The sequence below is a fragment of the Mesoplodon bidens genome, assembly GCF_964165515.1.
Source record: "Mesoplodon bidens genome assembly, chromosome: 19".
Classification (NCBI taxonomy): Eukaryota; Metazoa; Chordata; class Mammalia; order Artiodactyla; family Ziphiidae; genus Mesoplodon; species Mesoplodon bidens.
The window spans coordinates 22,170,057-22,193,041 of NC_138179.1; the positions used below are offsets into that span (position 1 = coordinate 22,170,057).

Below are 22,985 nucleotides of genomic sequence, written 5' to 3' on the forward strand. Positions count from 1 at the left end.
CCACCTTTCTGTGATCTACCCCATTCTCTCGCCCGCCTCCAACAGTGCGCTCTCAGGGAAGAGTAGACGTGGCAGCCGCTCCCAGCCCCGGGAGCGCCCTTCCGAGCGTTGCAGTGAGCGAACAACTCAGGTTTTGAAAAGTAGTGGGTTCGCTGTCGCTTGTGATTGGGAAAGTAACTAGCTCCGGTCGGAAACTTCCGGCTACCAGCGGCTATGGGAGAGAATAAAAGCAACCTCTGTGGCCCGTACGGGGATCGAACCCGCGACCTTGGCGTTATTAGCACCACGCTCTAACCAACTGAGCTAACCGGCCACGTGCTTAAGTAGGAACCTTCGAGTCTTCACATATATCGCTGCAGTAGAGACAAATCCATTTCCAAGTCCTGAGAAACCTTGGTGTGTGGCAGCAGCCATGATCCAAAGGCCTCTCAAATACAAACTAAAAGAGATCCCGAACGCAAAGGAAGGAGCGCGCTCTGTACAGCGCTTGGAGGTGCGGCCACGCTCTACCCCTCTATCTAGCAAGCAGCTCCCAGGAAAGAAACGCCAGAACACCAGACAAACGCATGAGCATCTCCAAATAATTGCTTCTGCAACCCGTAACTCTGTAAGTTCTGACTAGCGACTCCTGCCGGTCTCATGGTGTTGATCAAGTATCTGCCTTAGGCCTGGCCCACAGGACACCCACAGCACTGACCCCTTGACTGGGGTTCCACATTACGAGTTCCTCCCACGCCCCTCCTAACGCTTGGTGCTTCCCTCTCTCCATAACCACCTTACATCAATACTTAGCAACAGCTCCAGGCTTGACTTCTTCCTGGGCCCAACCTTGCTGACTGAGGCCATCATGGCAATGCTGTCCACCCTGCACCCCACACCCCAATTTGCTCCCTTTAGGGCCTGACTTGACTGGACCAGAGGCTCTTCTCCAAATCAGTTTTGGCACTGGTGGCAAACAAGGGCTGAAATGATGGTAAACGATGGGCCAGCTGCCAGGAGGTCATGAGGCCTGAGACCCATGTGAGCACAAGTGAGAAACATCCCCAGAGCTTTATTGTAGACCAAGGGGCCTGTCAGGAGCACCCCCGCGAGGGGCAAGTCCCTGCCACAAAGACAGAACCCAGGTGCTCAGGGCCACCTGTGAGCACAGGTGCCTTGACACCAACTAGACAGGAAATAGCAACAGCACCATGATCTGCCTGTTTCCACAATTTCCTCAAGGCAGGCTGGCATTAGAATATAGGAGAAATAACAGTAGGGTAGCATTTTGTGAATCCAGGGATCCGGGGTCCTGGTTCAATCACAGAGAAGGTAAGAGCCATGACAAGGGGGAAGAGCTGAAGCCCAGTCCTCAAGGTCTCCAGCAGGGCAGGAAGAACTTTCAGGCCACTGCAGTTCGGGTTAGCAGGAGGAAACTAAGGCCCCCAGGGCACTGGGGTGCTCAGGCTCCTGGATAGAGAGGCATGACAGTCGGATCCGGGGATTCACACGAGTCAGGAAAGGCAACTCCCCACACTGGAATCGCTGTGGTCGAGGAGGTTCTGAGATGGGAAGAGAGGAAAACACGTGTCCTATGAATGTGGTTTTTAGTCCTCGCCCACCATTCTCCTCCCCGACTCCTGAAATCCCCTATCAATCCCTCCTCCCTCTTCCTCTTGGGACCCATCTATCTACACCCCTGCCCTTCCACCCTTACCTAATGGGATGATCTTGGAGGGTTTCTTCTCAAGCTCAAAAGAAAGCACAATAGGGCGGAGGACAGAGAAACTGGTACACAGTGTCCAGAGGAAGAGGGTCAAGGGCTCATCAGTCTTGGCTGAGGACTAGAAAGGGAAACTCGAGTTTGAACAGAACTCAAGTTTCTAAACGCTCTCTACCAAGCCCCCAGGGATTTGGGTATCTGAGCCCCTGCCTCCCAGCCACATCTCACCCACCTCAGGTTGGGCTCCAGGGCCTGTGAATTGCAAGGCCACTGTCCCCGGCCCTCGAACAAGCTCGAGGAGGGAGGTCCACTCACTAGGACACAGTCCTAGGGCTGCTGCCACTTGATGATTTCTACAGGTCACCACAGCCTCCGCAGTCCCATCCTCCACCAGGAGCCTGGGGGCGGGGGTGGGGGATGGGGAGGAAATAGCAACTCTCACAGCGAACCCAGGTGGCCAGTCACCTGGACCCAACATGACTCCCTCTCCACATTTTCCAGTCGTTAGCTCACTTTACTCTCATTCGTTGATTTGAAAATATTAAGCAACTCCCACAAGCCAGAAATTGTGCTAACACTGGGACAGCAGACACAAAGTCATGTAAGTGGTGGGACGGGCACCCACCTCGTGCTCTGCCCTCACCTGATGCTGGCCTGGCTTATAGATGTCTGAGTGGGGCAGGCAGGGCTCTGACGAGTACACCTTCCCTGGGATGAAGAAAGTGGTTGGGAAAATCCCCCGGATCCCATCACATCCCTCTGGCACCCTGCACCCAGCTCGGCGTGTTCCCTCTCATACCTGCGGGCAGATGCTGGTACAATGAGCACACACCCAGAGGAGCTGAAGGCTGCAGACCGAAACGACATGGCAAGAGGCAGTGGCCCGGAATGGGGCCTTCTCACCTTGCAGAAGTTCGGCTAGGTAGATGTGGGGCAGGGGGGCACTGAAGAGAGAAAGGGGTCAAGAAACAGCCAACAGGGTTCTAAAAGCAGGGTGCGTCTGGAAGGACTCAGCAGGCGTATGGATGGGGACAGTAGTGGCTTCCGTGCTCTCCTGGAAGCCCCATGGCCCCCATTTTGACTTTTTTTTTTTTTTTTTTTAGTTTTTGCTGCGCCGGGTCTTCATTACGGCACACGGGATCTTTAGTCACGGCATGCGGGCTCATAGTTGCGGCACGTGGGATCTTTAGTTGAAGCATACGGGATCTAGTTCCCTGACCAGGGACCGGACCAGGGATCCAACCTGAGCCCCCTGCATTGGGAACGCAGGGTCTTACCCACTGGACCACCAGGGAAGTCCCCCCATTTTGATTCTTTTTTTTTTTTTTTTTTTTTTTGGCGGTAGGCGGGCCTCTCACTGTTGTGGCCTCTCCCCTTGCAGAGCACAGGCTCCGGACGCACAGGCTCAGCGGCCATGGCTCACGGGCCTAGCCGCTCTGCGGCATGTGGGATCTTCCCAGACCGGGGCACGAACCCGTGTCCCCTGCATCGGCAGGCGGACTCTCAACCACTGCGCCACCAGGGAAGTCCCCCCATTTTGATTCTTGATCTCTGATTGTCCTCAGTTATTTCTCAGTCTTGAAAAACCAAGATGTTAGCCAAGAAAGATTTGTATTTTGGACTGAAAAGACTTGAAAAGCCTAGAACGCTAAATCTTTCTGCGTAAAATGATAGGTACTGGACATCTTTTATTTGAAGCAGAGGAAATCCTTGCAACTCAACATATTTTGCTAGGAGTGGAGAAGACTGTAGTTATGGCAAAAATTCCAGATCCTGGAACAAGTATGGTATGCAGATGTGAAGCTGTGAAGTTTAGGGACCGGGGCCTGGGCCACTGACCTGATTGTGGTATCTGGGGGAAAACTCAGGACCTGCACACAGGAAGACGACCGGAAACAACAGTAAACATTGTGGGATCTGCAGGGGGAGGAGGAAGAGTGATGAGGAGAAAGAAGTCAATGTGAGGTAGGAGCTGGGACTGCAGTACAGGCCAGGCCACTCCCCAGAGGGACATGCCCTAACCCGGGCTCTACTGGAGCAGAGGGAAGAATAAGGGAAGGACTGGTCTGGAACATCTCGTGGGGCAGAGGGCATAAACACCAGAGAAACACAGCAAACGTAATACCAAAGAGAAGGTGTCCATGCCACACACGTAGGGGCGAGCGTTCAAGAGAACCACATCAGTGGGAAGGGGAGGCAAGGACATCAACACAGATCTTCACCTGGAAACCTTTTTCTCTAGCTGGTTAAAGTAGACTCGGGCTCCTGGAAGAAGTCCCCGTGGGGGAGGCAAGTGTGGGTCTTCAATATATATGTCCAAGTGAGGGGGGAATTCGCAGTCGGCCGTCTCCAGAGCTACGGTGAGCTTCACACACCGTCTCGTGGCCCCAGAGCTCCCTACAGAAGGATAGGCGAGGGGTCAGTGGTCTCTCTCAGGATCACAAGGTCCCATCACTCAATTTCATACCTTTCCCCAAAAGAGGTGTCATTACCAGGCTTTATCCAGAGATGTGACAAAATCTCAGCTGAGAAAGACACCAAGGAATCTGTGAAACTGGAAGGTCAGAGAAATACAATGAGAATGGAGGCATAAGAAAGCAGAGAATGGAGTCAGATCCAAGGACAGAAAGGAGTTACAGTGTCTGCCAGAACATTATCTATGAGGCCCTGGAAAGCCTTGCACTGTCTCAAACCGCATGCTACAAGTAACAGGGTTCATGGGAAAAGCAGGGTTGTGCAGATCACTCAAAACCCGCACAGTCTTGCACCCAGAGGCCTCACCAAGAAACGCCCCAGCAAAGGTGAATCTCCACTTGCCTTTACACCTAGAATCTCGGTCAGTCCATCGTTCACAGCTTTGTATGCTGGGGCCCATGCCCACTCCCTTCAAATCACAGGTCCTTGAAAACTTTCACTTCTGATAGGCATCAGTTTTGTAAAAATTACACATGTAATCCAGTAGGGTGTTTGTTTGTTTACACAGGGGGGGAGTATCTCTGCAGCTTCTTCAACGGCACTGCAGCTACCCCAAAAAAGCCTACACGAGGAAAGTACAGCTGTTCCTGAAGCCATAAGCCAGCCACTTCTTGCACTGAAGGAAGGTTCTTCCCTAAAGCTTTTCAGCTTTGTCCTTGTTTTTTTGTTTCTTATATTTCCTTTTATTGCTGAAGCTTTTCCTGAACTGTGAGAAAGCCTACTCAGTCATTTCAGAACAGTAACATACTGGGGGAAAATCAAGTGTGAAACACAACTTGCATCTTACACTGACATCATTCCTCTAGGAGCTAAATCACATGCAAGAAACACACACTGTAGCAGAGAATGGGCTGTTCATCCGACCCAACTACGGCAGAGGAAGAGAGAGCAGCTAGCTGGAGAAGCTGGTGGACATTTACTTGCCACTGAGCAGGTCAGTCAGCGAGGATTCAGGCAGTGCCCTGCTGATACCCAGCACCTCTGGGATGTCCTGGGAGCTCGCAAGTTCCAGGGTCCACTCATCCTGGACAGTGAGGCAGGACGCACAGCCGGCCAGCTCCGGAGGACGCTGTGATATGCAGGATGAACCATCCTCCTTGAACAACATTGGTGTCTGCCAGGAAATGGGGAGATGATTGTCTCTGAGTGTGTCCTGGTCCGGAGAGAGGTTCCTAACATACTACGACCCAGTTTTGTTTCCTCTCTGGAGCCTAGTGAAGGAAAGTGATCCAGACACAGACAGGCCTTCTATTTGATCTAAATCCACCCTTCTTCTAGGAGACCTACAAGTTCCTCTCCAGACCCCAAGCCAAAACAAGCTCTCCGGGGAAGGGCATGGTGAACTAGGGCACTCACGGGAGGGCCAGGGACCACGAGTCGGTACACCTGCCCTGGGTGCAGGAACTCAAACCAGCGGACTGAGGAGCTCAGGAAGATGAGGAGAACCTGAGGGGAGAGCAGGGCCCCTCAGACAGGGGCTGGGGCACAGGAGGTCAGGTCCCAGGCCCCAGGCCTCAGTTTACCTTCTGATCTGAGTTTTCACCTTCCCTGGGCTCAGGTGGGCCCCATCCAGTTCCCTCCTTCTTCTGGGTGCCCCCAAGCCAGCTCCCTAACACAAGGAAGCTGAGGGTGGGCTTGGGCACCTCCGAACTGGCTCCTGGGGGGACACAGAAGTTCCTCTTCATCAGTGCCTCCTTGTGGGACAGCAAGAACAGCCGGCTCTGTCCTATGTGGGGACCCTCTGGCAGGGAGGGCTCTGTCTGAGGAGGCCTTGAGGAGGTGGCCGAGTGAGGGACGGGTCTGGGCACAGACAAGATCAGGGCATCAGCCAGAAGAATCTGGACATAGACTCTGTCGGGAGAGACAAGGAATAGGTTTCTTAGCGATGCAGGCACTGGATGTTGTGGGCCCCAGAGTTCTACCACCTGCACCGGGACCTTCCCCTTCCCCGTCCCCTCAGGGACTCAGAGGACAGTCACCAGCCTAAGGACCAACCTGGCCTGCTTCTTCTGCATGAAGACTGTCATGCTCAGCTCCTTCCAGGAAGGGAAGGTGCTTCTGACATTCCTTTCTACGACCAACTGGAACCTCTCCGCCCGCACCAGGCAGCCTGGAGAAGAAAGTTTTCTATTTTGGCAAGAGGAGAGGATTGTGGGATGGGCAGTAAAGCCGACCGCCCTGCAGGTCTCACGGCCTGACTCAGGCCAGAGCTGCTCCCCTAACACAACGTGAAGGCCTAGGCCTGAGCCTCATCTTGGAGGAGTCATACCTCCAAGGAAGAAACCATTCCATCTGCATGGCCAATCCCAACCCTGGCCACCTAGGCTGAGAGGCCTTGATTCTACTTTCTCATAAATCCCTAAAACACTTGTTCCGAGATCTGGAAAGCTTTCCTCTCTGGGGTTTCCCTGCCTACAAACCTCAATAAGCCCAAATAAGCCCCATTACTCTTCCACACTAAGAAGGAAAGAAATGGAAGTTGTCATCCTGGTTTGCCTAGGGAGGGAGAAGTGAATATTGGGAGTTGTAGTTCTGGCCGGGAACCCCTTGCTCCTTTACACCACCTGCCAATAGGCTTCCTACACCTCCCGCCAGACTGGTTGATCAACAGAAGCCACTCCAGCATCTCTAGTAAATCCCAGCAGTGCTTTCTGCCAAGCCCCCAGTTCAGAGAACCTCTACCCCACCACCATCTCTCTCCACCTCTGAACTCCAAACCTATGAGCCCGGGGTCAGTGAGGGGCTGCGAGGGCTTGGCCAGGAGTAGGCAGGGGAGGGAACCGCTTTGGTCCTGAAGTCGCAGACAACCTTTACGAGATGAAGGCACCAGAATCCCAAGCAGAACCTACATGGAGATGAAGGCCGAGGCATCAAGTCTTATTAAACAGATATACTGGCCGAGGCATCAAGTTTTATTAAACAAATATACTGAGCATCTGCTACGTGCCAGGCACTGTGTTAACTGTTAGAGCTACAAAGTGAACCACAAAAACATGGTCTGTGACCTCAAAGAGTTTATACTGAAGTGAGGTAGACAGATGTGGAAAAAATGCACCTGCATTCACACATTTAGTAGCCAGAGAGAAAGTATACAAATCGAGGTTAGAGCTAGGAGACCATGGAGGACCTCCCAAGACATAACAAGGAGTTTGGGTTTGATTTTATACACACTGGTAGAAACAAGAGAAGCAGTTAAATTAAGAGAGTTTTATAATCGATGTTCAATTGTACCCCATCCCTTTCTAGGTGCTGCAAGAGAACGGATTAGAGGGGGCCAAGAAGGGGTGGAGTATTCTAGTGAGAAGGCTAGTGTAGTCAAAATGACAAGAAAGGACTACGGTAGTGGTAGTGAAAATGGCAAAAAGAGGAAGTCCCCTGAGCCCCGCTGGAAACGCACTTACTGGGGCCGGGTGGAAGGCAGAGGGCAGCAGACAGAGCCAGGACCAGGCCAGGCGCTGATTGAGTTGGCAACTGGGCAGGTGAGAAGCCTCTGGGAGGGGCAGAAGGGTCTTAGGGTCAAAGGAGGCCCAGGCCCTGGACTTCCCTTCCTCTTTCAGGGCGGCCAGTGTAGGGAAAGAGCAGGGGGTCTGCAGTCGAGTGTACTGTCAGAGAGAAGAGACATCAGATTATGTGTCCCCTGTGCCCGGGGTGTCCCCCAGGGCGTTAGCTCTGCCAACTCCATTCCCCCACATCCTCAGACCTTCTTCAGTGGACAGTGATGCGGCTCTTCAAGGATCTCGTTGTGTGTATTCCGACCGGGGCAGCCAGGTGGAACAAGAACCTCCAAGGTAGGGGCCAGGATTTGTAGTCCCAGGCTGGGGTTCCCAGGCGAGGAACGCTGCAGGAACTGGTGGTGTCTCAGCACATGGGGACACAGCCTTGGCCACGGAAAGAAGCGGAGTCACTTCCCCCAAAGACCCTGTCTCTCCTAGAATCTGGCTTCGCTGACAGAGGAAGTGTCCCACGCCCACCGCCTCCCCAGCCCAGACCCTTGTCCTCCTCACTTGCAGGCCAGCTCCTCCAGGGCCTTGGAGGCCCACAGGTAGAGGGGAAGTCCTAAATGATGTTCCCACACCAGCTGCTCGTACAGGGAGGCCCCAGGGGCCCGGTGGGAAGACTGAGTCTCAGGCATCAGACGAGAGAAGCCCTGAAGTAGAACGGCACCACGGAGGCAGGGGGCTAACATGGGCCTTCTCGTCCCCCCACCCATTGACTGCAGGAGGTGAACATCCTGGAGCTGGGGAGGCAGAAGGGAAAAAGCAACTCAGTGATCCCAGGCAGAGTTAAATGCAGTTTTCCACTGCCTGGGTCCCAGGAGAAATACAATTTCTCCTTTACAGGTTGTTTCCCTCCAGCCCCTTATGCCTCGCCTTCCATCACAAGCCGCTCCCCTGCGGTAAGGCTTCATCTCCCAGGAGCCTCACTCAGCCTTCCTGTGGGCCTGGGGGCTCCTGGCCAGCGGGGCCCTGGCTGCTCACCTGCACTTCAACTCCAGTTGGAAGGCCCTTCTGGAAAGGAGAGGCTCTGGACCTAACCGCTCCTCCCAGAGCCCCACTCTCTACTCCCTTCCGATCTGAGCTCTCGTCCAAATCATTCTTAACAAAAGCACCCCCACACCCCAACACACATTTATTATTTTTATAATCTTGCTGTAGAGGCGTCGACCTGCTGCAAAGAAGGACCAGCCCGTAAAGGTAAGACAAGCTACTGAAAGGGTCTCCTTCTGTCACCAGCCCTGGCCCCTCACATACCTCCAGACGGACTCCTGGTCGCACTACCCGCCTGAGGCCATGGAACTGCTGGTAGGCGAGGCAGAGCCCCAGCTGCCCGTCCAGCTCGTAGAGGCCCGCAGGCTGATTCAGCGTGCCAGTGACCGTTCCCTGCAAAGAAGCCAGAGGGCCAGGTGATCCCTGTTCCCTTCCTCTTTGGAGACCGCCATGTTTCCCGCCCTTCGGGCTCAAGGATCTCTCCGTTATGCTCACCGTGTATGATAAGAGCCTGGAGTCCCGGACGAGACCATCTGGACCTGGACCCTTCTTGTCTTGCGGATTGCTGAGTGTGGGGAGTGGCTGGGGGCTGGTCTCCAAGGGGGCTCCTTCCAGCTCCAGTTCCAGCTCTCGCACATATTCTGGTTTCAGTGGCAAAAGCTGGGAGGAGGGACTGGTCATCCAAATCCGGTAACGGTGACCAGGGAGCTTGGACGCTCGCAGCTCCGTCAGCACATAGGCCTTGTGAGGCCGAAGGGCTCGGTGCCACACCAGCTGGGCAGGGACCTGGCTTGTGTGGAAGCAGGCAACACGGTACGTGAGAGGCTTCCCATGATGCTGCCCCTCTGCCAGGGTCCCTTCCCATCACAATGTGACCCTCAAAGACCTACTCCTCGAGAGCCTTTCCTTGCCTCTTCACCTTCCCTGTTCACCAATTAAATTTAAGCGACAGAACTCTCAGGATCTCTCCCCTCTCACAGGAAATGGCAAATATTTCCTAATCCATCCCCCAAGGCACAAACCATCCCTACAACTTTCTCCAAAATATATAAATATTCCTTTCAGAAAATTCTGCCCTTTCCCCATCCCCCTCCAACATACAAACCAGCCATACAAACAACGTTCACTTATTTAATCAGTATGCACACGGTACATAAGCATCCAGTATTGGGACAGATGTTAAGGGAAATATCATAGACTTCGCTCATCTCCAACATATTTCAAACCACAGGGAAACACAGACACAAACCCAAGTAATAACATGGAGCCGTGTATGATCAAGTGGCAAAAACAATACACATCCGGTAAGGTTTCAGAGAAAGAAAGAGGTCAGGATGGGCTGGAATGATCAGGAAGGCCAAGTGAAAGAAGCTGGACTTGCCAGGGTCCTGAAGGCCATCTCTGCTTTGCTGAAGTAGAGACGAGAGAGAAGCGTGATTCAAGCAACAGGCAACAACACAGAAATGTTCAGAACCCAGAATGAGCAAGGCAGTGAAAACCCTGGCCAGGATGGAGGAGGAATGTCCTTGGCAGTTGCCAGAGACAAGATGGAAGGGCCGAGATGAAGAAAAACCCCAGAAGTAACATGGTGAAGACTTTCAATCTTTCGGAAAGGGAGAGACATCCAACTAGGAAAATAAAAATGAACGGCAGAGGGTCTCATATGGAATGGAGAGAGGTGGTTGTTGAAGAAATTTAAGCAAAAGGAAAAAAGTTACATAGATGAGACCGTTAATAAGTATAACAATCTTCTAGGGCATGTCCCTCCCAGAGCACGGCTGCCATTCTCAGGGGCTTCAAAACACACTGATGACTCTGGATACTTGAACTTCACAGTCCCCTATGCTCGGCTTCACAGACCCCCCATTTCTCTCTAAAACCAGCTGAGTACCACCAGTCGGACCTTGGACGTCACAACTCATCATAAGGTATTGCTAAGATTTCACTTAAGCTTACTGCTTATGCAAAACAAGTAGCTAATGATGGTTTGACTGAACACACGAATGAATGACTGAATACTATTGCTTCTGCTCTCCCCTGCTCCCCCTGGGCTCTTACTAGGACCTCCCAATATTGCAGCCACTTCTCCTTTATTCAGACGTTGAGGTCCTTCCCTTCCTCTGTCCAAATGCCAGGATCTGAATACCTATCCCCTGAATCCTGCCCTTTTTACCCACACTCCACCCTTGAGTTTACAGCATCACAGCCCTCTTTCCTCAACTCTTCTTCTAAGGCAAAAACCCTACTGAGGAAGACAGACCCACACCACCCCAGGGCAAAACACTGACGCTAACCCTCTCCAGCTGCGCCTCCATCACTGCTTAGCGACCTCTTATCCTCAACTGCCTGGCACAGCAGTTTACCCTGAACCTTTACTCCTCTCTTCAGAGTTCAGTCTTTCTAGACATGACCTCACTCCTCTATCATGGAGGAGATTCACTGGGATCATCTAGAGTGACAGTATTTCGCCAATGTGTCTCTTCAGCAGCCTGTAAACAAACCAAGATCACTCCTCCCCTGACCTCCCAGACTTATTCCAAAGCCCATCTCTGCACCCTCACAGTGCCTTGTGCATGTGCATGTCTCTATCCCGGCACTTATGACCCTGAACAGTAATCACTGACTCACTTATCCGGCTGAGAGCTTCCAGAGGACAAGAGCCATCAACTTACTCAATTTTGTGCCTCTGAAATGACCAAAGCCCCTAGCATACAGCACATACTCAATAAAGGGCCAATCTTGGTACAGGTGATACTCCAGTCCCAGACAGCCCTCCCTCTCTTCTAGGGATTCAAATCATAGCCACCTTCAAGAACCAGATCGAGTCTAAACTCTCCCTCCTTAGGCTTCTCTCCACATAATAAACTCTAGCTAACCTGCTATAGCAGTTACAACTATACCACACACCTTGGAACTTACACACTGTTCTGTATTATTCTCTGCTTGTTTTACAAATCAGTATGATATAAAATCTACAATAAGATTATAAACTACCCAAAGGCCTTGGCCTACTTTAGTTGCCCTGCAGAAATTCAAGTGCATTTCAGAGCTTTCTCCCTCAAATGAGCCAATCCTACCATGCCCAGAATTTTTGAATGCTCTAGGAGACTTAAAACATTCTAATGTAAACAATATACATAAGCTCCTCTTTAACCCAAAAGGAAAAAACAAGATTAGAAATTTGGGTGGTTTGTAAGCTTTTTTAGTTTCTTTATACTCTAATTACTGTTACTCCAGCTCATGACACACACAGATACAGGTAAGAATTCTTATAGTGCTAGTAAATTTCATAGTTTCCTTTTTCGATATGCATGTTAAAGAGCCCATTCATCCTTTAATTGGTTTGAATGCTTCTGAAACTTTATTCAGATAATTGTATAAATCATATAACAATAATCAGTATAAAAATGAATGACTTTAAAATCATACCCGGGGGGGGAAGAAAAATCATACCAAGGACTTCCCTGGTGGTGCAGTGGATAAGACTCTGCACTCCCAATGTAGGGAGCCCAGGTTCGATCCCTGGTCGCACAGTGGATAAGACTCCGCACTCCCAATGTAGGGAGCCCAGGTTCGATCCCTGGTCAGGGAAGTAGATCCCACGTGCATGCCGCAACTAAGAGTTTGCATGCCACAGCTAAGGAGCCCATGTGCTACAACTAAGGAGCTGGCAAGCCGCAACTAAAGAGCCCACCCTGCTGCAACTAAGACCCGGCACAACCAAACAAATACATACTTTAAAAATAATAATAATAAAAAATAAAATCGTACCAGTTGATGTAAAAAGACTCAACAATAAGTACCAAGTTTTACTAAAAGTACATGTATTTCATGTTTCAATGGTGTTAAGATAAATACTTTCCTTGCTCATTCTTCTAATGCAGGGGAAAAACAAGTGATTCTGGCAGGTTTTCAAAATGGGACACATGATACAAAAGTTGTCTCCTCGAATGAGCTGCACAGCAGGGAAGTCTAGTCCCCACGTCCTGTATGTAGGGAAGGCGTCACTCACACTGCTCCCTCAACAGCACTGTTCCAGAAACAACTCTCCCCAGCTGTCCTCCTTTCCTACCTGGTTCCTCCTATGATGTTATCTTTCCTATTAGGAGTTTGTACCCCCCTTCCACACCTCCACACCCCTGAATTGACCCTAATCCTCACCTGCACGATGACAGACACGTGGCTGCCAACTGGGGATGATCCACCAAGAAACAGAATGAAGTAGGCTTTCTTTCGACTTTTCACCAGAGCGCTCAATCGAACCAGCTCCCCAGCAAGGTTTGGCTGCACATTTCTGTGCTTGCTTCTAAAAAAAGTAGAGAGAGAAGTCATTTTTATTTCTCTCTTTTTTTTCCCCCTACAAATGCCTTCCTTTCCACTATAATCTAGTAGTGATGTAAAATTTCCATAGCCCAAAGCCATTGTTCTAAAAACCTCCTTCAGGGCTTCCCTGGTGGCGCAGTGGGTGAGAGTCCACCTGCCAATGCAGGGGACACGGGTTCGTGCCCCGGTCTGGGAAGATCCTACACTCAGCAGTGAGAGGCCCACGAACCGCAAAAAAAACAAAAACAAAAACCTCCTTCAAACTCTACCTGCCCTTAGATAAGGCAAACTTCCCTTGAAGAATCTGACTCTTAACTTTCTGAGAGGCCCCATTGTTCCCCTGATTTGGAACATTCCATCTATATTACTCTCAATGCCTTTCTTTCCCTCCTCCCACTGACCCACCATCATCATCCCAGTTTTACAGTGCTGCCTCCTCCCCTACACGGAAGAATTACCTGTGCCTGAGCAGGTGGGAAGCCATCTCTGGGTAGAGAACAGGGATGGGGGTGAGGGGGCCAGGACTGACGGTCAAGGGAAACACTGGCACAGCGGCACCCCAGAGCTCCAAGTGCCCTTCTCCTGAGGACTTCATTGCAGGAGGGAGGTAACTCCAGCTGGGGAACAGAAAGAGATGGCCCAACCAAGAAAGGTCCAGATCTATGAGCTAGAAAAGACCAAGGGCAAGGATTAATCAGGACCCTAGCATCCAGTCCACCCCGCCTCCATCTTTGTTCCCTCAGAGACTTAATTGTCTTGCTCCCTAGACACCATTCTTATTAGCATCTGAGGGATCTGACTGCCCCCTTCCTACTCACCTCACAGCCCAGGGTACCAGTGTTATCTCTTATATAGAGGCTTCCATTCCTGCACTCTTGTTCCAAGTCCCCTGATAGGTCTGTTAGTGTCCCTAAAAGTATCAGCCGTTCCCGGGGCAGGGGGACGCCATGTGGTCCAGCCTCTTTGGCCCAAGCCTGGTATGCAGTACTGCTCCAGGACAAGTGGCTGCAGCATGGGAGACGTTGGTGGGTCCTGAGGTCCTTTACTGAGACAAAGCTGCAGAGTGAAGGGAACAGAGGTTTTGTAAAGCTATGTTCAAGCCTAGGAATTTTATCCTCAACCCCAACAAATCCCCCAAGATCCCAAGGAAAGATCAATGGGGAACCTGGACTAAGAAAGTTTGATGGATTGAAAAAACTGGGAGTGAGGGCCTAAGAAAATGAGGATGGGGTCTGGGTCCAAACACTGGGTAGTACCTAGGGAAGGCAGGAAGAAAGTCTGTGCTGAGTCATATCTTGAACAAGACAGTGCCACAGAGAGGACCCAGAGAAATGGAGTGGGAATGTAAGAGCAGCCTGAGGAGATGAGCATGTGGGGAGAACATTTTAGAGACAACACAAACTGCTCCCCTGACGGCATCTCAGCTCTCAGCTCCACAGAGAACGTCAGTGGGGGCACTGAGGCATCTGCCTAATGGCTCAACCTCATTGGCCCCAGCCAGGTTTCCTTCCTAGTCTGGAGTATCACAGTACTAGAGACTGGCTGGGAAGCCGAGGCTGAGGTGGGAGTTGATATCACAAGCTCCCAAATCTCAAGAGATGTTTGAGATCAACCATTCTTAAGCAAAGTGCCGCAACACTGCTGAGTCACTACCAATTGTGAGGTATATCGCAGAGAATGTGATACAAGTTAAATTATCAAAGTTGTGATAGAGTCACATTTTTGTAATACCATTATTACATTCCCACGGTTTTTTCACTCACTTCTACTCCCATGGTTTTTTCAGCGGAAAAGAAACAGGATAAGGTTACAAAACATGACAATTTATCCTCCTTGTTGCACTCACGAACATAAGCCACATGTGAGTGCTAAAGATTAGAAATGCTGTTCTAGATGGCCCACTCCCCTTCCACATCTGCCTCATTCTTCCCCAGTGACTTCAGAGCAGATAAAAGGCAAAGACAGAAACGAACGTCGTTGCACCCCTGCTATACACATACCGTACTGGGCCCATTTACGCTCAATACTGCATTGAATCTTCACCAAAAACCCCTGGAAACACACCAATGAGGAAATTTACAGAGGTTCAGGTACACAGTGGTGTAGGTGGCAAAGCCAGGTACGTCTCACTCAAAAGTCTTTTTGTCTTTCCCTACTTCTATAAAAGCCTAGGAAAAAACAACTGGAGGGAACCATGCCTTTACCCTAGGCACCTTCAGGACAGAAAACAGTAAGGATAGGGGTCACTTTTCTCAGATTCTTCAGGGTTTGGGTCAGGAAACTGAAGGTGATAACTGCAGACCTTCTGCATGGGCCACTGCCCGCTAACTTTCAAGGCCACCACAGTACCTGGCACACAGCAGGCACTCAGTGAAGGGAAACGGAAAAATGAATGAATATCTATACCTGTCAAGTAATTTTTACTGTATCCTCATCCACCATCTTCTACATATTGTGCTATCTAGTCTACATTTATCCTGAAGAATAACAAGAAACTTAAACAGGTTGCAAGTTTTCTAAAAATTGCTGACTTACCACTTTTCAATTATTCTTTTTGGATTTTCAGTTATTATTGGGAAATAACAAAATAAACAAAGCGAAACAGATTTCTACCTTTTTTTTAAAAAGAACAAACAGTGATATGTTTATTCACGTAACAATACCGTACAGCAGTTAAAATAAATGACCTAGGGCTTTCCTGGTGGCGCAGTGGTTGAGAGTCCGCCTGCCGATGCAGGGGACGCGGGTTCGTGCCCCGGTCTGGGAAGATCCCACATGCCGCGGAGCAGCTGGGCCCGTGAGACGTGGCTGCTGGGCCTGCGCGTCCAGAGCCTGTGCTCCGCAACGGGAGAAAGACCTAGAGCTATCAATGTGAATAAATCTCAGAAGCATAATGTTAAGCACAAAAAAGCAAACTGCAGAGGATATACAAGGTATGGTACCGTTTATACAAAGTCTAAAGGTATGTAAAACTACTGTATATTGCTTAGGGATAGATGCATGGATAGAAAAAAATATAAAGGTATTCACAAGAATGATATACCCTCATACTCCAGATACTAGTTACTTCTATGAGGAGGTAAGCAGGTTTCTTTTTGCAGAACTTTTCGGAGCCTTTAACATGTCAATGAGCCTCATGATTCTCCTAGAGAAGTTTATCTTATGCAATGTCTCTCAAACTTACTTGGCCATGGAACCCTTTTCCTGTAGTACTTTATTAACATTGCCTAGAACGGTTTAGGAATGGTAGTATAGTATTACAAAGAACAAAAACAGGGCTTCCCTAGTGGTGCAGTGGTTGAGAATCTGCCTGCTAATGTAGGGGACATGGGTTCGAGCCCTAGTCTGGGAAGATCCCACATGCCACGAAGCAACTAAGCCCGTAAGCCACAACTACTAAGCCTGCGCGTCTGGAGCCTGTGCTCCGCAACAAGAGAGGCCGCGATAGTGAGAGGCCCGCGCACTGCGATGAAGAGTGGCCCCCCACTTGCCACAACTAGAGAAAGCCCTTGCACAGAAATGAAGACCCAACACAGCTCCAAATAAATAAATTAATTAATTTTTTAAAAAAGGACAAAAACAAAACAAAACAAAAAAACACCTTCAGAAGACCTCAAACTCAGGTCTTTCAAAATCAACGATCTACACTTGCTGAAGTCACAGTCTGTATCTTAGTTTCCTAATGCACAAAATGAAATAGTATCAGCCCCTCTCCCCACTTTGAGGGTTCTTTTTCCATATTTTCTTTCTATCTTCTCACGCCCCTTTCCTTGTCTCTAAACTTGACTTGAGCCAATTAAGGAGAACTACAAGAAAAGGAAAGCAGCTTGATGGAGAATGAGAAAGACTGGCAGAAGGGGTTTTCTTTAGACCACCTTTTCCTCCCCTTAAGTTTCCCCTTACTCAACTCAAATAAGTCCTTCCTTTTCAATCCCAAATTTAACTTTCCTGGGAACCCCACTTCTCCTTACCTGTAGCTGAGGGGCAGTGTTAAACCCTGGTTCCTTCCCTGGGACAACCAGATAGTCTTCACACAGTCAATTACCAACTGAGTCAACTGGACATCAGGCTCCTTGCCAGGTGGACACAGGGTCTCTTCGATGAAGGCCTGGGCAGCCTCAAGCCAGGCTTGCTCCTGAGGAAAGTGAAGCGAGTTCAAACACCTTCCTGACCATCTTGCCCACCAAGGAAACTGAGGAATAATAAAGGAATAGATTTTTTTTTTTTTTAAATCAGGAGGGAGGACTTCCCTGGTGGCACAATGGTTAAGAATCCACCTACAGATGCAGGGGACATGGGTTCGATCCCTGGTCCTGGAAGATCCCACACGCCGCGGAGCAACTAAGCCTGTGTGCTACAACTACTGAGTCTGCGCTCTAGAGCCTGTGAACCACAACTACTGAGCCCACACACCACAACTACTGAAGCCTGGGTGCCTAGAGCCTATGCTCTGCAATAAGAGAAGCCCCCGCACTGCAACGAAGAGTAGCCCCCGCTCGCCGCAACTAGAGAAAGCCTGCGTGCAACAACAAAGACCCAACGCAGCCAAAAAAGAAACAAATCAAGCGGGAAAAAAATGAAGATGTAAAGTAAAGCAGTTTAGAGCTTGAAGAAACCTTAGAAGTCTTAATTTAGCCAATCAACTTAGACAACTGGCCATCCAGCTTTGGTTTTGCCTCTTTCTTTAACAAACCTGTACCAATCCTTAAAGTGCTCAATTAGAATAAATATTCCTTGTGAATTCTTCTTTGAGCATCCCTGGCAGAATGCTGCTCCCTCCTTGGAGCTCCCACAGTACCTTGCACATGGAGCAATGACCACCAGATACAGTGGCGGCCCACCTTCTATGGGGTCTGATTCTAAAGCCAGCAAGTTGAAAAACAAGACTGGTCTAAGGTCACTCTCAAAAAAAATCCTTTAAATTGCTCATAAGGAATAGTACATAACACTGTACAGTAATATGTATATGGAAATGGAAATGTGCCTAATGATAGACATTACATAAAAGGACATAAGCAGAGTATAATTTTTAATCATCCCCCTCTTTTTTTAGTGAAGTGTATACATTTGAATGCCTATAAGCTAAATATATATGAGATACAATCCCACTGGAATTGTTTCCTGTTCTGTCTTTGTAGCTAAGATGTGGGCTTTCCTAAGGAGGACAGGAACCATCTTTGTATGTGTACCACATTCTGGGGACATAGTAGCCTTTATATATAGATAACTCTAGGGGAGGGGGCCAGTTCAGCCTACTCCTAGTGCTAAGCAGATTTTAAAATTCCGACAGAGTTCAACAATACTTAATGACCTTTACCCTTCTTGATCCCCAGTGATAATTCAAAACCATTATAGCTCTATCCCTGTTCCTCCAGTGCTCCTCCAGTCACTCCTCCACATCCAGTTAACCTTTAGCAGCTTGAAAACAGCTTGAAAAACCAGTGTTCAAGTTCTAGATGACTTCAGTGTCCTTGTGGATGGCCCTATCATTGACCTTCACCTTCACCCCATCTCAGTCAAACACTCTTGTTCATGGTCAATGTTGTCAAAATTGGACCAGGTTATCACTCAGAACTGCCCACCAACATCAGACTCCCACACTTTTTGCCTTCCTCTCTTGATCTTCTCTTTTAGCTCCTATTCCTGAGGACCTGTCCATTGGCACACTGAATACTACTGTTTCTCAAAGTGGTACTGATGCCTCAGAATCACCAAAGTTCTGTTTAAAATGCAAATGATATTTAGGCGATCCCGTCTATTGACTCAGAACCCAGGAGTGGGTGGGGTGGGGGGAGTTAGCTCCAGAGTGTGTTTTGAACTTGGGTCTTGTGTAGGGAAAGGAAGAAGTGAAAGAAGACATCCACATTTAATGGCGGAACTATTCGGTTGAGGGTGCTATTTGCCAAGTTAGTGAATATTGGAAGAGAGGTGGATTTTCTGAAAAGCTCAGTGTTGTTGGGCATATGTGGCGCCTGTAGGTTGGCCAGATGGAGAATCTGGCAGGCAGATGGATATAACTAAAGCTCAGGAGAGAGATCACAGCCGAAGTAGAGATTTAGGAAAAACCAGCATCTATCACTGGCTATTAAAGCCATGCAGTCAGTGGATGAGGTCGAGAAGAAAGTGTACAGTGTTCTCAAACTTCGGCGTATATCAGTATTAAACTGGGGAGCTTACCTAATTTAGATTCTATCTCCTCAGTATCTTTTTACTCTGTTTTCACCTCTGGAACCTCAACATTGCTGCCATGGTCGGGGTCACTACCATCTCTTACTACACTTAAACCACAGCGTTCTAACTGATACTCTCTAGTCCAGGGGTCCCCAACTCCCGGGCCATGGACCGGTACCGGTCGGTGGCCTGTTAGGAACCAGGCAGCACAGGAGGAGGTGAGCAGCAGGCGGTGAGCAAGCGAAGCTTCATCTGTATTTACAGCCGCTCCGCAACGCTCGCAATAAAGGCTGAGCTCCGCCTCCTTTCAGAACAGCGATGGCATTAGATTCTCATAGAAGCGAGAACCCTACTGTGACCTGCGCATGTGAGGGATCTAGGCTGTGCGCTCCTTATGAGAATCTAACGCCTGATGATCTGAGGTGGAGCTAAGGCAGTGACGCTAGCGCTGGGGAGTAGCTGCAAAAACAAATTATCATTAGCAGAGAGGTTTGACTGCATAGAGACCAGAATAAATCAATGTGCTTGAATCATCCCGAAACCATCCCCCCAAAAAAAGAAACTGTCTTCCACGAAACCGGTCCCAGGTGCCAAAAAGGTTGGGGACCACCGCAGTCCACTCTCTACTCTGCTACCTCAGGAAACGAAAACAAAACTTATCCACTCTTTTGCTTAAAACCCTTCAATAACTCCCAATTATCCTCCGGTTGAAATCACTGCCTACCAAGACTTACGAGACTGTCACCTTTGACCCCTCCACCACCACCCAGCTGAACTTTTTGAGTTTTTCAAAGACACCTGCTCTGTCTCTTGCCTTTGAACATGTTTTTTGCCTCCGCCTTGAAACCTCTTTTAGCGCTTTTTTTTTTTTTTCCCTTGCTAACTCCTGCACGTACTTCGGGTCTCAGAAGCTTTTCCAGATTATCGGTTACCCCTTTCCCATACAGCTGCGTCAGGGGTCTCCCCCAGGAAGTCACAGCCCCACAGTTAGCCGTTCGTCTGCTCCTGGCTTCCCACTGGGCTTGAAGCCTAAAGAGTGGACAGAGGTGTCTTTATGGTTCACTGCCGGAGCCACAGCCATGATGGAATAAATATAATCGCAGAACCAGTGAGAGGGGCGGGACGAAGAGTCTCACCGTCCCCCCTCGCCTGGGGGCGGCCAGCTAAGTCAGGGAGGCAAAGAGGCAAGGTGGAGCTTACAGGAGCAGAAAGAAAATATGGGACAGGCAAGAAAAAAGGGACGAGGGACAGAGAACAGCACTCACGGAGGCAGAAGACTCAGCCCGGCAGGCCGCCATGATGCTCCGGCGACTCCACCCCCTGGAAAGCGCGCCGAGGCTCGAAGGCGGGCTGGTCCGTGACGTCATCGGCGGGCGCCCCCCTGGCTCCACCTCCGACTTCTCCCCATTCAGCGTCAGGACCTCTCTGCTCCACTGCCACTTCTGTCTCCGACTCTGGCACTCCGACTCTGGCACTCCGACTCTGGCACCCGACTCTGGCACCCCCACCCTCTTCCCCAGTGATATCCTGTCTGGTATCCGTGGGGTGAGGGAGCTCAGGAGCTCAAACACAGCCATTCTAGCTGGTAATTCCTATGCATCTTTCCATCTCCCTGATTCTGCCAGGCAGAGAGAAGTGTTTCCTCCTTAATGCAGCACATCATTCATACTTGCTTTATGGCCTTAACTTATTGCTGTAATTGTTTAACTATTTTCCCCACTTGGCTGTGAGTACCTAAAAGCTTTATTCTATTCTTCTTTGTATTTGGTGCCTAGAACAGTGCTTGTTGTTAAATAAGAACTTGATAAATTTTTGTGGATCTACTAATAAAAGCCTCTGCTCTCCCTAATTTAGTCAACCAACCAATCAATCTATGGCTTAATAGGCAGTGGAGTGCACAGAATTCATGCAACTATGTGTCAGGCACTGTTCTAGGCTTTGGGGATACAACAGTGAACAAAGCAGATAAAAATCCCTGCTCCCATGGAGGTTACATTCTAGAACATGGAGACTGATAGTAAAAAAAAAAAAAAAAGGTAAAATGTGTAGAATGTTAGTAATAGGTGCTATGGAATGCAGGGGGCAGTGTGGTGTGTCCCTTTTATATAAAAGAAGGCTTTACTGAAAAGGTGACTTTATATTAAAGGATTGAAAGAGATGAAGGATTCATATGATGGGGATCAAAGAGAAAGAATGGACAGGTGAAACAACAAACACAAAGGCCCAGCGGTGGAAAGAAATGCAAGAAGTCAGTGAGGCTGGAGGGAAGGAGAGGAAATTAAAGACATAAAGTAAAAGAGAGGCATTTAACGCCATTGTACACTTATAGGAGCTTCAAATTGTTTTTGGAGCAAGATAGGATAAACATTGACTATAATATAGTAAGTATAAACACTTTAGACAATAAGAATGCTCTAGTCATAACAGGAGAATAAAGACTTTAACTCTACAAGTTATGGTATCCCCTAATTCAACTTCATTCAATGCAAGCTCTCTATTCCTTATTGCATGAACTAGTTTTGCACTGTGGCGCTAAGTTATTTATAAGGCAAATCTTTGTTTGCAGTTATTTCCCATTATTACATCAGAGATGTGTTCCTTCCCTTTTCACCAAAACAACAGCAATGAGAGATTACCGCAGAGAAGCTGAAACCTCTCTCCTACTCCCCTCCAGCCACACTGGCTCCCTAATTAGAACACCAGTCAGAGCCTAGTCAAAATCCCAAACCTAATCATTCCTTTTGCATTCAATATTTCTCAACTTTGGAAGACCCCCCGCCACCGTTTTGGTTTTTGTTTTTGTTTTTAATTTAATGTTATTTATTTTTTTAAACAGCAGGTTCTTATTCGTTATCCATTTTATACATATTAGTGTATATATGTCAATCCCAATCTCCCAATTCATCACACCACCACCACCACCCGCCCCCGCCACTTTCCCCCCTTGGTGTCCATACGTTTGTTCTCCACATTGTGTCTCAATTTCTGCCCTGCAAACCAGTTCATCTGTACCATTTTTCTAGGTTCCATATATATGCTTTAATATACGATATTTGTTTTTCTCTTTCTGACTTACTTCACTCTGTATGACAGTCTCTGGATCCATCCACGTCTCTACAAATGACTCAATTTCGTTCCTTTTTACGGCTGAGTAGTATTCCATTGTATATATGTACCACATCTTCTTTATCCATTTGTCTGTCGATGGGCACTTAGGTTGCTTCCATGTCCTGACTATAGTAAACAGTGCTGCAGTGAACATTGGGGTGCACATGTCTTTTTGAATTATGGTTTTCTCTGGGTATATGCCCAGTAGTGGGATTGTTGGGTCATATGGTAATTCTATTTTTAGTTTTTTAAGGAACCTCCATACTGTTCTCCATAGTGGCTGTATCAATTAACATTCCCACCAAGAGTGCAAGAGGGTTCCCTTTTCTCCACACCCTCTCCAGCATTTGTTGTTTGTAGATTTTCTGATGATGCCCATTCTAACTGGTGTGAAGTGATACCTCATTGTAGTTTTGATTTGCATTTCTCTAATAATTAGTGATGTTGAGCAGCTTTTCATGTGCTTCTTGGCCATCTGTATGTCTTCTTTGGAGAAATGTCTATTTAGGTCTTCTGCCCATTTTTGGATGGGGTTGTTTGTTTTTTTAATATTGAGCTACATGAGCTGTTTATATATTTTGGAGATTAATCCTTTGTCTGTTGATTCGTTTGCAAATATTTTCTCCCATTCTGAGGGTTGTCTTTTCGTCTTGTTTGTAGTTTCCTTTGCTTTGTAAAGGCCTTTAAGTTTCATTAGGTCCCATTTGTTTACTTTTGTT

At 48.6% G+C, this 22,985-nt stretch overlaps 1 protein-coding gene across 4 annotated transcripts; it reads right to left on the reverse strand.

The window, feature by feature from the left end:
* Positions 1–1,024: 1,024 nt before the first annotated feature.
* On the reverse strand, positions 1,025–20,473 carry CTC1 (CST telomere replication complex component 1). Of its 4 annotated transcripts, none has more exons than XM_081220455.1 (23): positions 20,424–20,473; positions 16,959–17,122; positions 13,806–14,043; positions 13,446–13,654; positions 12,826–12,970; positions 9,160–9,450; positions 8,929–9,057; positions 8,182–8,414; positions 7,878–8,055; positions 7,579–7,779; positions 6,896–7,022; positions 6,173–6,287; positions 5,701–6,028; positions 5,534–5,623; positions 5,098–5,291; positions 4,195–4,256; positions 3,925–4,099; positions 3,542–3,619; positions 2,502–2,646; positions 2,346–2,410; positions 1,935–2,055; positions 1,697–1,823; positions 1,025–1,541 (listed from the first exon to the last, which is right to left on the reverse strand). In XM_081220455.1, exons 1-23 carry the CDS (start codon positions 20,454–20,456, stop codon positions 1,402–1,404), a joined length of 3,588 nt encoding a protein of 1,195 aa, XP_081076581.1. In that variant the 5' UTR covers positions 20,457–20,473; the 3' UTR covers positions 1,025–1,401. The 4 variants fall into 4 exon arrangements, with proteins under 4 accessions (XP_081076581.1, XP_081076580.1, XP_081076582.1 ...); XM_081220454.1 differs by having other exon boundaries at positions 1,935–2,100; XM_081220456.1 differs by lacking the exons at positions 16,959–17,122; positions 20,424–20,473 and adding an exon at positions 14,988–15,039 and having other exon boundaries at positions 1,935–2,100.
* Positions 20,474–22,985: the final 2,512 nt, after the last annotated feature.